The sequence below is a fragment of the Lolium perenne genome, chromosome 7, assembly GCF_019359855.2.
Source record: "Lolium perenne isolate Kyuss_39 chromosome 7, Kyuss_2.0, whole genome shotgun sequence".
NCBI lineage: Eukaryota > Viridiplantae > Streptophyta > Magnoliopsida > Poales > Poaceae > Lolium > Lolium perenne.
The window spans coordinates 76,594,587-76,608,282 of NC_067250.2; the positions used below are offsets into that span (position 1 = coordinate 76,594,587).

At 44.1% G+C, this 13,696-nt stretch overlaps 1 protein-coding gene across 1 annotated transcript; it reads left to right on the forward strand.

Annotated features, from left to right (window-relative positions):
- Positions 1 to 1,271: 1,271 nt before the first annotated feature.
- Positions 1,272 to 12,027, forward strand: LOC127316996 (U-box domain-containing protein 5). The gene is made up of 6 exons (XM_051347510.2): positions 1,272 to 1,676; positions 5,640 to 5,723; positions 8,220 to 8,405; positions 8,581 to 8,688; positions 9,387 to 10,708; positions 11,005 to 12,027. Exons 2-6 carry the CDS (start codon positions 5,673 to 5,675, stop codon positions 11,780 to 11,782), a joined length of 2,445 nt encoding a protein of 814 aa, XP_051203470.1. The 5' UTR covers positions 1,272 to 1,676; positions 5,640 to 5,672; the 3' UTR covers positions 11,783 to 12,027.
- The last annotated feature ends 1,669 nt before the right edge of the window (positions 12,028 to 13,696 follow it).

Consider the following 13,696-nt stretch of genomic DNA (forward strand, 5'->3'; position numbering starts at 1 on the left):
GGTCAATGATAATATCCTGAATGGTGCAAAGGGAAATCATATATGATACATGAGAAAATTCACATGGATTTTAATCTTCCAAAATCCGTAAGAAAACGATTTATGAGTAAAGAGACGTACTCTTAGGCAGGCAAAATGAAAAATCAAAGTTTTAATGCCAGGTTTTATTGTGACAAAGAGAATGAATAGATATCTGTGTGAGACATCTTATGGAGTGATATGACAGCCCGAGGGGAGAAAGTTTGCAGCTGACCCTCGAGGGCCCACGAATCGCCACCAAGAAGACGAAAGCAAGACCTCGGAGTAACTGCGCTCTGGGCCTGTTGTGAAGCGGTGGTAGTCTGGTAGAACACGCGGCTGCTAAGGATGGAAGCGATCAGCCTGAGATTAAATTCTGAAAGTAATGCGAAAGCGCAGTAGCCTGTCGTCCAAGCCAGCACTTTTTGATGGCTATTGCTCCGGTGTCCCCCCCTCTCTAAACTTTGTTCTATTTAGACGGTTAGGATCTGCTGATACCCCTTCGTGGATTGACTTAACATGTGTGTTTGGTTCATGGGCAAACATGTACGGGATGGGATGGGATAAAATATGTTTAATTAACGATTAATAGAAAAATATAAATATGCCATTAACACACCGGTTAATATGTAATTAACGGGTCCTTTTCCCTTTGTGGTGGAGGCCGGACCTAGCAGGCGGCCGCCTACCCGTGCCTAGCAAGGTCACTACCCGCACATACTTAGCGAGGCCGTTTCTTCGACTGGGTGTGGCGCAGACGTAGCAAGCTCGTTGCTCGCCACGCCATGGAGGCCGCCGCCGCCGAGCTAGGGAGCCACGTTGAAAATCAAGCCCGCCGCTTACCGCGCATACGGAGGCCGCCGATGTCGAGCTGGGGAGCCACGCGGAAAAGCAAGCCCACCGCCGCCGTGACATGGTGGCCGCCGGCTGAAATTTGGGGAGCCACACATACGACGGTGGCAGGTGTCGAGTCGCGTCGTGACCATGGATTCTCAGGCGGCTTAGTGAGATTAGTCATGAAATTCACGGATCATATGGTTCAGCCTTTCTCAGAAATATTCGACTTTTTGGATGGGATCATCTATATTTTCTGGTCACGAACCAAACGCACGTTTACCACCTGAACGTCGTTCGCCAAGGGGGGACACCGGAGCACACCCCCTTTTTGATATGTTCATCGTATTCTACCAGTTCCAGAACAAAATCACAACCTCACACGTATCTTTAATCACTTTTAAACCCCCCTAATTCGATACGCCTTCCGAAGACCATGTCCCTGTGTAATACCCTGAACGACAGGGTATCCCCGTGGCGTCCACAATCCAGTTGCAGCGCATTCCATTCCACAATCCAGTTGCAGTGCGTTCCACAGTTTCCCCACTCACTCGCCTGTTGCCCACCGAAGTCCTGTCCAAGAAAAGTGAGAAGACCAACTTCCGAGATGCCGAGAAAGCCCTCCTCCATTCTCCCTCCCTTCTTCGATCGTCAATGGTTTCCAGCGGAGCTGAGCAGCCATTGCTGACAAGTGGTTTTGTTCCGTCAAGTCGATCTCGTACCTTTGTGACCTCCAATCCTTTCTTCGCGCCAGAGGTCCCTGTGGAAAAAAGAGAGGAGAAAGGCCATTCAAGAATCAGCGGAAGCTTCTTGTTTCTCGAGAGGTATGATTTTCAGTATCTCGCTTCCTATTTTCTCCCTTTTCCTGATTTTGTTTTTGCGGCTTTTTATGATTTCCCGCTGTTTCATGGGCGTTTTTAGAACTGCAGAGAGTGAAGATTTTTTTTTAATTACTCCAGCTGCCACAAGTAAAAAAAAAAACAAATTAAATGTTCTTGAGCGTGGACTGCTTACCGGCTGCCACTCATCCAACAGGTTTTCTTCCATGTTTTGCTCACGAAACAAGGGGGTACGTCCTCTTTATATGTAGAGTTGTAGACGAAACAGGTCTGTTGCATGGTAATCTCAATACACAAATTAATCGAAATAATATGGTTTATACAACAATTTGAAATTATGTTGAATTCAGGAAGTTCCAGGAAAAACAGTTCAGTCCAGTACAACACATGATAATCATACTACTGGTTTTCCTTCAAGTGTACGCATTATATTGTCTTGTAGTTGATGATGAACAACTTCATCATTCAAAGATAGAGTAAAAGTGAGGATCATCTAGTGGTCCTCATCATCCATAAATCCATAGAAGATGTACTCATCGCTGCTATCCATAGTCTATAAATCTGATGATTAATTCAATAATCAAACAATGAAACAATCTATCGAATTTCGTAGGAAAATTTTGGATAAAAATTACCTATTCAGTAAAATGGCTGAACACTCTGCGTGTGAGACCAAGGTGGACACATGCACCGATGACGAGTTGCAGCCAGCGAGGAGGATGAGTAGCGGATGGCGAGAAGGATGAGTGGCAGCCGGCAAGAAGGGTATGATGATCAAATTTCGGGCCTCGCGGTGACGGTGGTGCGGAATGAAACGGCCCGAACCATCCCATGTAGTCCACAAAAAGGCATTGAACAACAACAGTAGTGCTAACAGTTGACCAGCGGCGGCACCGGGGACAGGTGTTGGTGAATGTGGCAGCGAAATGGAGTAGCGGCGGAAATTTAGCAGAGAGAGAGAGAGAGAAAAGTGTCAGGGCACGAATGGCTAGGTCGTTGGAAAGTGGTTCGTGCTTGTATGAGTCCTAATTGGCGCACGTTCTCGCAATAAGCCCATCTCCAACACGGCCACCCATTTAGTCCGCGCGTGTTCGAATGGGTCGCCGCGAACAAAAGTTGTGGCCCAATACAGGCACCCAAGTTTTAAATTGTTCATTATTTTGTCCGCCTAGATCCAAAGCCACGCGGAAGCATCCTTATTTGTCCGCCCCTGGCCTGGCATTTCAGCCAGTGAGTGAACGTACTTTTCATTTAATTGAAAGATTACATTTTTTACTAGATATGTCTAGTTCTTGCTACACCTTGCCCTAGCATGACTAGGAGCGACATATTTTTTTTGGTTAATTGGATCTATACCACCACAACTTTTGGGAGTTGGAAAAATACCATTAGGGTATGTACAATAGTTGAGACACTAGCTGTCTGCAGTACTATGCCACATCGTCTCTAGCGGGTGCAAAAGACAGATTGTACAATGGGATGTCTAGAATCTGCGTCCGTGTGCGGTTACTCTAGTAGCCCATGGTAATGAAATATGAATCGTGCATAGAGTGAAAAAGAACGATGGTTGCAGACAGCCTTAGTGCAACGGGGAGAAGCCGTCAAGAGTGACCGCAAATTCAGGACTATCGACTGTCTGTAACCTTACCGACAAGCATCTTCTCTTTCCTTCCTCTCTTTCCTCTACCTCATAAAAAATCTTAGTTGGCATCTCTTATAGACTACTGACTAGATACCATTGTACATGCCCTTACAAAAACACAAGTTGAAAATATGCCATTACAACTCTCTCATACCTCTACGTACATATGTCATTTTCTTCACTTTACAGAATAACGGTAACAACAATACTTGTATTTCATTGTGTATTTCTGTACTGCCCATACTACCCCTGATCTGAATTTGGACAGCACCTTTAGGTCTCCCCGATGCCATATAATTCCAATTAATCCCGGATGCCATATAATTCCAATTTGTTAATACATTTTTTTATGGAACGAAGCAGGCCAGAAAATCGTTGTCGCGATAAATCATCAGGGCTCGTTTGATTTATAGGATAGAAAAATCATAGGAATAGGAAAAGTATAGGATTGCATTGTAATGGCTACTTGAATCCTACGAGAAGATGAAGCATGTTTGATTGTAGCAAAGGAAATTTTTCATGAGGTATGACCTCATATTTTTTTCCTATAGGATTTACACTACAAGATTCCTATAGGATTTATTCCTATAGGATATGTTCCTATGAATCAAATAACATGTGTAGGAAATTTTCCTATAGAATTTAAATCCTACACAATTCCGATGAAACTCCTATGAATCAAAGGAGCCCTCAATCAATTTTATACTACAACAACCCCTCCATGTGAAAATCATATACTCCAATATCAAGCATAGAGCTAGAACGGGATTTAGTGGGGGCATTATTGGCCGGGGATACTAGGCGACGGTGCCGGTGTACTACGGAAGTCCCACAACAATGGCGGTCATGTAATTGCGCGGCCAGGCAGAGACCGGGCCAACAAACGACGGTTTTCGGGGTGGGGAGAAGGGGGATGGACGGGAGGCGGGAATAGGGGGAAGGGGATTGCCGGAGATTCTGTAGAGGGGAGGATGGTCGCCGGCTATGCCCCTCAAGCCAGGGAGCTATCCTCCAACAACACCGAGCGCGAATACATCCATGGAGCTCACCTCCAGCCGCTGGCGCTTGCGGTGTGGAGTTGAGCACCTCCATTCGCCGGCGCAACCTCCCGCCTTGCCCTCCTCTAGCAGCCCCCTCCTCCTGCCAGTCGAGGCGCCACCCGACTTCATGACATCCGCCGCCACCACCAGCTAGGGTTCAGGTCGTCTGGTTACGAGTAACTGGTCAATGCGAACGAGATTGGGTGAGGAATTGAGTGAACGGACCGAGAGATGTGCGTGACCGTGCAAAAAATAATCTTATGAAAGCATGTACTGCGTATATGTTGAATATGGTTTGGGTATTGGACAAAATGGCATATGTAGAGGTATGAGAGAGTTGTAGTGGCTTATTTCCAACTCGCGTTTTTGTAATGGCATATTTCCAACTTGTGTTTTTGTAATGGCATTTTTCCAACTCACGAAAATTGTAGTGGCATAGATCCAATTGACCCCTTTGGTATGTGTGGTTGTTAGTCTCTTATTTATGAGCCCAAGCACCTTGAGAGGAGTTCTTCTACACCCAAGTTTTAGTTTCTACTCATTTGTTTAGTCATCAAATGCTCCTTTTGATGCTCAATTTGCATTCTCTACTGAAGTTTCACTTATTCCCCACAACATTACTTTTACCATCTATTGTGTTTTTCTGTTAAACCCATCCTGGTGAAATAATTAAGTATAGAGATTATGGTTATGATTTTTTATGTATTATAGTTTTTATAGAAACCCATGTAAGCATTGCTTTTTTTCGTTTAGAGCAAAAACAGATAATATATTCATAGAGGTGGCAAGTTATTAGGGAACATGCTTAAATCCTTAAAGCCAAGCCCAGTACTACTCTCTATCCAATAGCCACACTCGGTTAGGCGCCCCCAAAGGAGCTTCATGTCTTCAAAAGCCAACAAGGCCACTTGAAAATCGCTTATGCGAGTACCATTAAAGATTCAGCAGTTTTCTTCGATTTGGATTGGAATAGTTGGCTAATTGCCAAAGAGAAGAAGCCTGTTCGCTGCAAGCGGGGTTTCAGTTCTTTTTCATAATGTTCTACAAAAGTGTAAATTTTAGTTGGCTGTTGATTTTACCTGATTTCGCAGCCTCCTTTGATAAACTAATTTTCTTTTAACATAACTTATTTGCATTAGTACAAATATATGGCTCATGCATTTACATATTTGTTAAGAATTCATCAATAAGCTTTCTTCAGATGTAATTTAGTGCATGTCTGTACTGATAGCCTGATACCACTACTTCGTGTGTTGACTCTCGCAGGTTGATTCTTCTGCGATCAATTAGTGTTTTTATATGGAGAGTAATAATGATATTGGTACACCTAGTTGTAACTCTAATCTTAAGGTATGTATATTGGTTGCTAGCATATCTTCTTTTTACTACTCCATCTGATTCATAACAAGTATTGTGGTTTTATTTCAAATTTGATCTAAAACACCGATATTTATTATGGATCGGAGGGAGTACTACTTATGGTGACATGCAAGTGTTCATGGTTTCTTTTGAGTCGAAGCTCACATAATCATGTCCAAACATTTTTTTATTTTTGGGAAATTATTCTATCATTCTTTATTAGATGTGGGAAGATCTTCAGGAAATAAATAGTCATTAGTTCTTTTTAGGCACTTTTCCAATACTTCCCATCTGAAGCAGAATATGTGGTGTACAGTTAATATTATAAGTGGACAGCAATACCTATTGATACTAAATATTGTGTCTTAACTATAGTTTGAATGACAATAGTCTTAAATGATTAAGCCGAAATATGGCACTAAATAGTGGAATTTCTTTCGTCAAGCAGAATATACATTTTATATTTTGGAAAATATACTCTTTTGGTGATTATATTTCTCCAGTATTATCCCTTTGTACCTAGCTACAACTTAAAACTGCAATATCTCATTAAGAATTTACCCATAGTTTTAAACTATTATTTTCGTACGGATGAAGCCTGGTGACCGGGTGTATACGTGAGCACGCGGTGAGAGACTGACACGTGTCCGACGGTGTTAGTTCTGTCATGAGATGATAACTAAGCCTTCATCCGCACATGAGAGTGGATTTGGTCGCGCCCTCCTCGTCACACACACGCACCTCCCCTCCCGCCTGTTACTGTACCCATACTTAACAGCTAAGAACGATGAGCACTCCCCTTCATCGAACTCGACTCTTCTCCCCCAAATCCAACACATCTAGAACCTTGGCGAGTCCAGCCGGGCAAACAACGGATGGGGTAGGGCGGACACCGTGATTCTCATCGCCTCCGCGTGAAATCTGTCGCCCGCTGTTCGTTGTAGAGGCGTTGTTCGGCGCTCGATTTGGGGCACGCTGGGAGGAGCCGGCCCGACATGGAGCTTGACGAGGCGACCTGCACAAGATCTTGACGCGCTCTCCCTCTCCTCTGTTTCACGCCATTAACAACGGCGGCGGCACGGCAAGACCCGACCTCGTTGGCGGTCGTTGCCTGTCGCTGGTAGGAACCGCTCAAATCGAGTCAACGGGGGACTGGGGGCGGCCATGGCGGCCCAAATCGCCATCGTCCTCTGCTCGGCGGACGCTCGGCGAGGCATTGGTGGTGGCGGCTGGCTGGGGAGGAGCCGGCCCGACGCGGAGCTTGACGAGGCGACGAGGCGCTCGATTTGGAGCACGACGCGGAAGACGAATCGCAGGGGGCAGTTCAGCCCGGAGCTCGGAGCTCGCCGTGCAGCACCAGCTCAACGGGGGACCGCCTGGACTCCGCGCCACGGGCGGCACCGCCGCCACCCGATCCGCGGTTTCGGACGCCTCCTCTCAGTGAGGTTGCATCGCGGGGGCTGCCTCGACGCCGCGCTCTTCCTCCTCCGCCTCATGTCGCACGAGTCGCGCCTCGCTGTCTCCTACACCACCCTCATGTGCGCGCTCTGCGGCGACCGCCGCGCGGGCTAGGCCGTCGGGCTGCTCCGGTCCATGGAGGCCCGCGGCGTCCACGCCGACGTGGTCACCTATGGCACGCTCATCCGCGGAGGTTGACAAGGTCATGGAGCTGCTGAACGAGATGCACGAGAGCGGCATCGAGACCAACGTGGTTGTGTACAGTTGCTTGCTCCAGGGATACCGCAAGGCTGGCAGTTGACGCGTTGATGCGGACGAGATCCAGCCGGCAGACGTTGTGCGGCGGTGCTGCGCGCGTGGAGGACAGACGGCGACACGCGGTGGTGGAGTGGGGCGGATGGCGACGCGCTGATGTGGATGAGGACGAACGCGTTCCTCCATCTCCCAGCTGGGCGGCTCCTCGCGCACCCGTTCGACGACTGCGGCCTCCCCTACCCAGAGTGTGCCCGGTGGCGGCTTCCCCTGCGGACGCGTGCTGGCGTGGAGGAAGGATCCCGATGCGTACGCGGCGCCGGCGACCGGCCTCCCGTCCCGGAGCGTAGCTGGCGGCGGTTTCTGTGGTGGTCTGGAGAGAGGAGCACCGGATTTCTGAGATAGAAATCGCTACAGCAAAGTATGATGTAGAGCATCTTACTTTTCTTAATCTCTCCACACGAAATGGGTCCCAGACACTTTGGCTGTTACTACTCAGGCATGCATGCTAGCGATGGATAGAAAGTTCACAGAACCATTTGGGCTCCGTTTGTGAGGCTAGCATCTTAAAGCGAATCCAACGGTGATGATCGCGTGCTTACGTATACACCCGGTCACTAAATCCACTCTCTTGGTATTATTTATTTGTTATATCATTGTCACGAGACTCTTTTTTGCCGGGAATTAAGTTTTTTTTCCAGATATTGATTATTTTCTCTCACCTTATATTATTTTCTTTTTCAATGCAACTATTTTTCTGTGGCTGTGTTTTTGTAGGTTCACAGCTCAATGTGCAGTCAGTTGACAATGATGTTGGATAAAGTTACTTCTATTCTTCCATCAATAGAATCTGCTCAACCAGGATGGAGAGCGGGCATAGAGGAACTATGCAACCTATACAACACAGTTGACAAAGGGAAACTTATTATCCAGAACTGCATTGAGTGTAGTAGTTTGTATTTGGTATGTTATATTTTTTGATGAAAATTAATGCCAAAAAAATTATAATATTATTTCTATTTTATTTATTGGACCTTTTGCTTGGTAAAAATGGTTTCCTTGTTTTATTTCATTTATTTGAAGGAGTTTCCTTGGTTTTTTAAGTATTGCTTTTTGATATTGAGTACGCATATCCCAGGCTATTACGGGAGAAGCAACGGCAATGCGATGTGAAAGGATTAAAAACTCTGTGAGAAGGAGCTTGTTCCTGATTCAGAATATGATCCCATCCCTGTTGGCTAATCAGGCTAGTTTACTAAATTTCATATGTCGCTTCATTACAGGCAAACTTTTTCAACATTGATCATTACTAGCTACATGTTTTAATTTCTAGTAATGGAAGAGAGTAATTCACAGGGAATCATTTGTGTTGGATTAATAATAAAATTGTAACAGTGTAATGATGGTAAATTTTCATTTACAAATTACAAGCATGGTCTACAGAACTTTCAGTTACAACTAATTGCATTCATTACTAAGACAATATGAAGAGTGGTGTTTTGGCACATGCATGGCCGGAAGCGTATGCTCCCTCTATTTGAATGCATGTTACACATATTTTGAAATTTTAAAAAAGTTGAAACTAAAAACTCGCACATACATCTTCACGTGCTACGCGCTCACAAAGTCGATTCATGAAAAATCGACTTATCGTGTGGCATGTGTACAAAAGACAAAATTCAATGCTAAAAATAAGGTTTTTTAGAAGATAAATTTTCTCTTTTTTACATAGATCACACAAAATATTGGTTCCTCACAAAACTTGACGAATGTTCATATATCGTAGAGATGTACATGCAGAAATTTTTGTCAAAAAATTCCAACATTTTGAAATATATGTTTTTGGTATAGGGAGCATATGCACCGGGAGCCAAATTGAATTTCCAGACAATATGGATCTTGCAGATTTCAAATAGTATATTTACACCTGACTACTTATAACAGGTTGTTGATATCCATGATGATCTCCGAGATATGAAATTCAATGTTGATCCAGCAGAAGAGGAAGCTGGCAAAGAGATATTGAGGATGCTTCGTCAGTCGGATGCAACACTGGAACTTGAACGGCAGACATTCCTTCTAGCATGTTCAAAGTTAAATCTGACAACACCAAAAGATATCTTAGTTGAAAGACGCGCAATAAAGAAATTACTGAATAAGATCAATGGCAACGATCCCAAGAAGGAAGGAATCCTTAATTTCTTCATGTATCTAGTCAGGACGTACGGAAAGGAAATCAAGCCTGGGATAGGTGCAAACAATGAAATGGTGAATACTGCAAGTCGAATGATATGCACAAATTCAGTTGCTGCTGACACCAGTACCCTTCACAAATGCATTCCAGACACAAACTCTAGTACTGGGCGATATGAAGATCAGAATAAGTTTACAGGGCTTGATACACCACCTACAGAGCTCTGCTGCCCAATATCTATGAAGCTGATGTGTGATCCAGTGATAATAGCCTCTGGGCAAACCTACGAAAGAGAAAATATAGAGAGATGGTTCAGTAAGGGATATGATACGTGCCCTAGGACAAAAGTGAAGTTACAAAACTTTATGATAACTCCAAATACTTGCATGCAGGCTGTAATCTACAACTGGTGCAAAGATCACAAGCTTGAATGCACTTATTTGCCTGAGCTGTTTCATGATTACTCCCTACCAAGTTTGCATGATATATCGGTGCCTCTAATAGCTGACAGAAACAGAGACTACATGTTTGAGCATAGCAATTCATCATTTTCATTATCTGGTGCTAGTTACTTATCATCCCCAGTAAGGGAAACAGATGTGTCAAAGGCTAGTTTTACCCACTCTCTATCCAGTTTGCACGATATCTCAGTGCCGCTAATTGTTGAAAGAAACACAGATTACATGGACGATCATAAAAGTTCATCGTTTGCACCATCTGGTTCTAGTGACATATCATCCCCTCCGAGGGCGACGGGTGTGTCCAAGACTAGTTTTGCTCAGCTATATTCGAATGCCAATTGCCAGTTGTATTTGTCCTTCTGCGACTTTGATGAGGAAATGTTTCTAAATTTATTTCATGAGCTCTCTGTGCTTCCCGTGGAACTGCAAAGGAAGGCTATAGAGGACTTAAAAAATATTCTGAATGGTGAAAATCAGATTTGGCAATATATGCTCTCGAATGGATTTATAGAAGCATTCCTTCAATTTATTAAAAATGAAAATGTCGGATACACATTGCAAGCTCAGAAAACTGGAATTCAGTTTTTTCTTACGTTTCTTTGCAGCAGCAGGTATGCATATTTATATCACCTCCCAGTCTCTCTCTTGTTTATTTGGTTCAACTAGTTCCATGCATGTTCCAGATACAAGGAGTTTTCTCTCCTATAATTTTACAAAGCAGTAAGGTTAATATAATTTCATTTTGTTTTTTTATCATAAAAGGGCTTTGGTCTGGTGTTAAATATAATTACTAAAACAAACTGCTCACGTTATATATAAACAGCTGTGCTGGGGAACCCAGCTAACATTTTATTTTTGTTTATGATTCAGTGAGTATTTGTAATGTTCAGTTTTCCTTTTCATCCAGGACCGGAATTATATCTACTCACTGGAGTACTAGTGAATCAGTACTGCAGTTGATTGTATGGCTCCTTGATTCCGAGTTGAAGCTGGAAGCTTTGCTGATACTTCACGAACTGCTGCATCAGCAAAGTTGCCGGGGATCCCCTCTCATGGCCTCTATTGTGGCCCCTTCAGTGATCGGAGCTTTGGATACCGGAGACACCGAGTGCCTGGAGCTCGCTCTTCAGATAATCTGCGAGCTCTCATCCAGCAGTGATATAAAATCTCTACTTACTTCTTCAGACATAATCACAAAGCTGTCGACAATGCTCGGTGAAGGAAACTTGACAGAGCACTGCCTGAAGATCTTACGGAACCTATGTGATGCGAAAGAAGCCGCCGATCTTATCATCCGATCAGAAGATTGTCTTGGCTCCATTTCAGATCATCTGGACATGGGAAGCCGCGAGGAACAGGAGCATGCCTCTGTTATCCTTCATACAGTGTTATGTTCCCGCAGCACCGAGGGTGGTGTTCTTGTCACGAGGGAAGGTGTCATCCCTGCACTTTTTGATCTTTCGGTGAATGGGACTGAGGTGGCAAGAGCATCTTCAACCAGGTTGCTCGGACTCCTGACAGAATCAGGGGTAGGTCCTGCTGCTGATGGTGTAATAGAAAGCTCGCCCAATGGCTCGATTTGCAAACAACCGATATCCAAGTCAGCTCGGTACATCCCAAGAAAGCTCAACATTTTCTCCAGAACTCGATCACCATTCGCAAGCTCTCGTCTGAGAACTTTGTAAATTATGTACCACTGATACCTTTCATCCCGCTATATTAATATAGCAACTCTAGTAGACTAGTAGTGCCAAGATGAAATGCTGGATGCCATTATTTTTTTGACCCACATGTATTTCACTAGAGTTTGTAGTGACATTTACTTTTAGTTTTATTTACGCTCAGTTGCTCACAAAATGTTGTATGTTATACACAATATGCCAAACAATACGAGAAGAGACATGAAAGAAATAAGTGTTTAATGGTCTCATTAGAATCACAGAAGCACAATTTTTTACATCCCTTATTACAAAAAAAATCCCCTCTTACCGAACGGAATTGGGCGGATGAGCATTCTCGGAGAACAGCATGGCTGGTGGACAATTTTACACTATGATCTGGTCGATACCGGCACAAAATTGTCCGGACATAGAAGAGTAGCACTCTTTTATACCACACTAAGGGAAAGGAGGAATTAGTTATTGCGCCGAGCATTGTAACCTCCGTTAGTTGTGGGTTCCGCACTTAAGAATGGTCAACCACACCCCGATGAATGGCTAGGCTTGTCTCGCTGACTAATGTGGCCCATCTAAGCCGGATCTCTGTTTTATATCTTGCAATCTGCACAACAACCACCAAGCGGCGGAGGAGACCCTTGAGGCGCCCAACGGCGACACGAAGATACAACGTCAACGGACGGGAGGCAGATTTGTAAGTTGCACATTTCGTGTAGATCCAATACTGGGCTTTTTCCGTGGATCTCTTTTAGTACTTCGATACAAAGAAAATTTTATGGTTTTCTGACCAGATCGACATAGTACTGCGGTGGATCTATGATTAAGAGTGAAAAGTCGTTGCTTTACGTTATAGACAAGAGAGAACATGTTTCTGCGATCAATACCCCCTAGTGCCCTTATGAAATCTGGTGGGATAAACCACACTCGAGGCAACTACAAGATACTTCGCTTGTACCGTGGCACCGAACCCCTGACGAAGAAGGGAGTGATTTGTCGGCCGACGAGAAGGAGATGGTGTAGGAAGCAAGGAGTGAAGCCAAACATGAAACGTTTCCTTCAGTGATAGCGGTTCATGATGTTTGCCTCAGTGTGTTCCAATCTTTAGAGCTGGTTAGGGTTAAACTAGATGGATTATCCATTGGTATTATAATTAGTAATGAGTATGTTTAGTGAGTAATATAAGTAGTATGTTAGTCACAACCATGTGATGAGACAATTTTTAGTGAGTAATATAAGTAGTATGTTTGTGTTTCTGGTCCATATTACTTGTCGCAGAGTTAGTACAGCTTTATACTAAATTTGTGACAAGTAATATGAATCAGAGGGAATATGTTAGTCATAGCAATGTGAGTAGACTATGTTTATTTTTTGTTAAAAAACTTGGCCAAATTCTTATATGGTCCATAAAACAAACCGTTACCCCCGCTAAGTACTCCCGTTTCGAGCTCTTTGTGCCAACTTGGTCCATTACTTATGTGGCCCATAAAACAAACCCTAATTCGTACTTGACACTCTTTTGTTTTATATAATACTTACCACTGACTCGGCGCCATACTCACTGGTGAAGACAAGGGGACCAGCAGGGGGCGCCACTGCCTTCACGTACGACCTGCAGTCCATACTTCCATGTGACTTTTCTCATCTCTCCCTGGTCTTCCTTGGGAGCAGGCCAACCAAGCCCCAAAAAACAAACCATAAGCTTCTTATTTGGAATAAACCAGGAGATTAACTCAAATTTCTTGTACAACTCTCTCTTTCTTCTTAATAAAAATTGGCCTCCGGCCCTCCGAGATTAACGCAAATTTCTACCTAGGAAATGCATGGGAACCGGTAAAATTGTTCGGACTTTTTTCTAGCGCCTCTAATTGAGCGCCATGTCGTTGGAGTTATGCTCATGTTTGGCCCTCCTGTTTATTTCCTGGC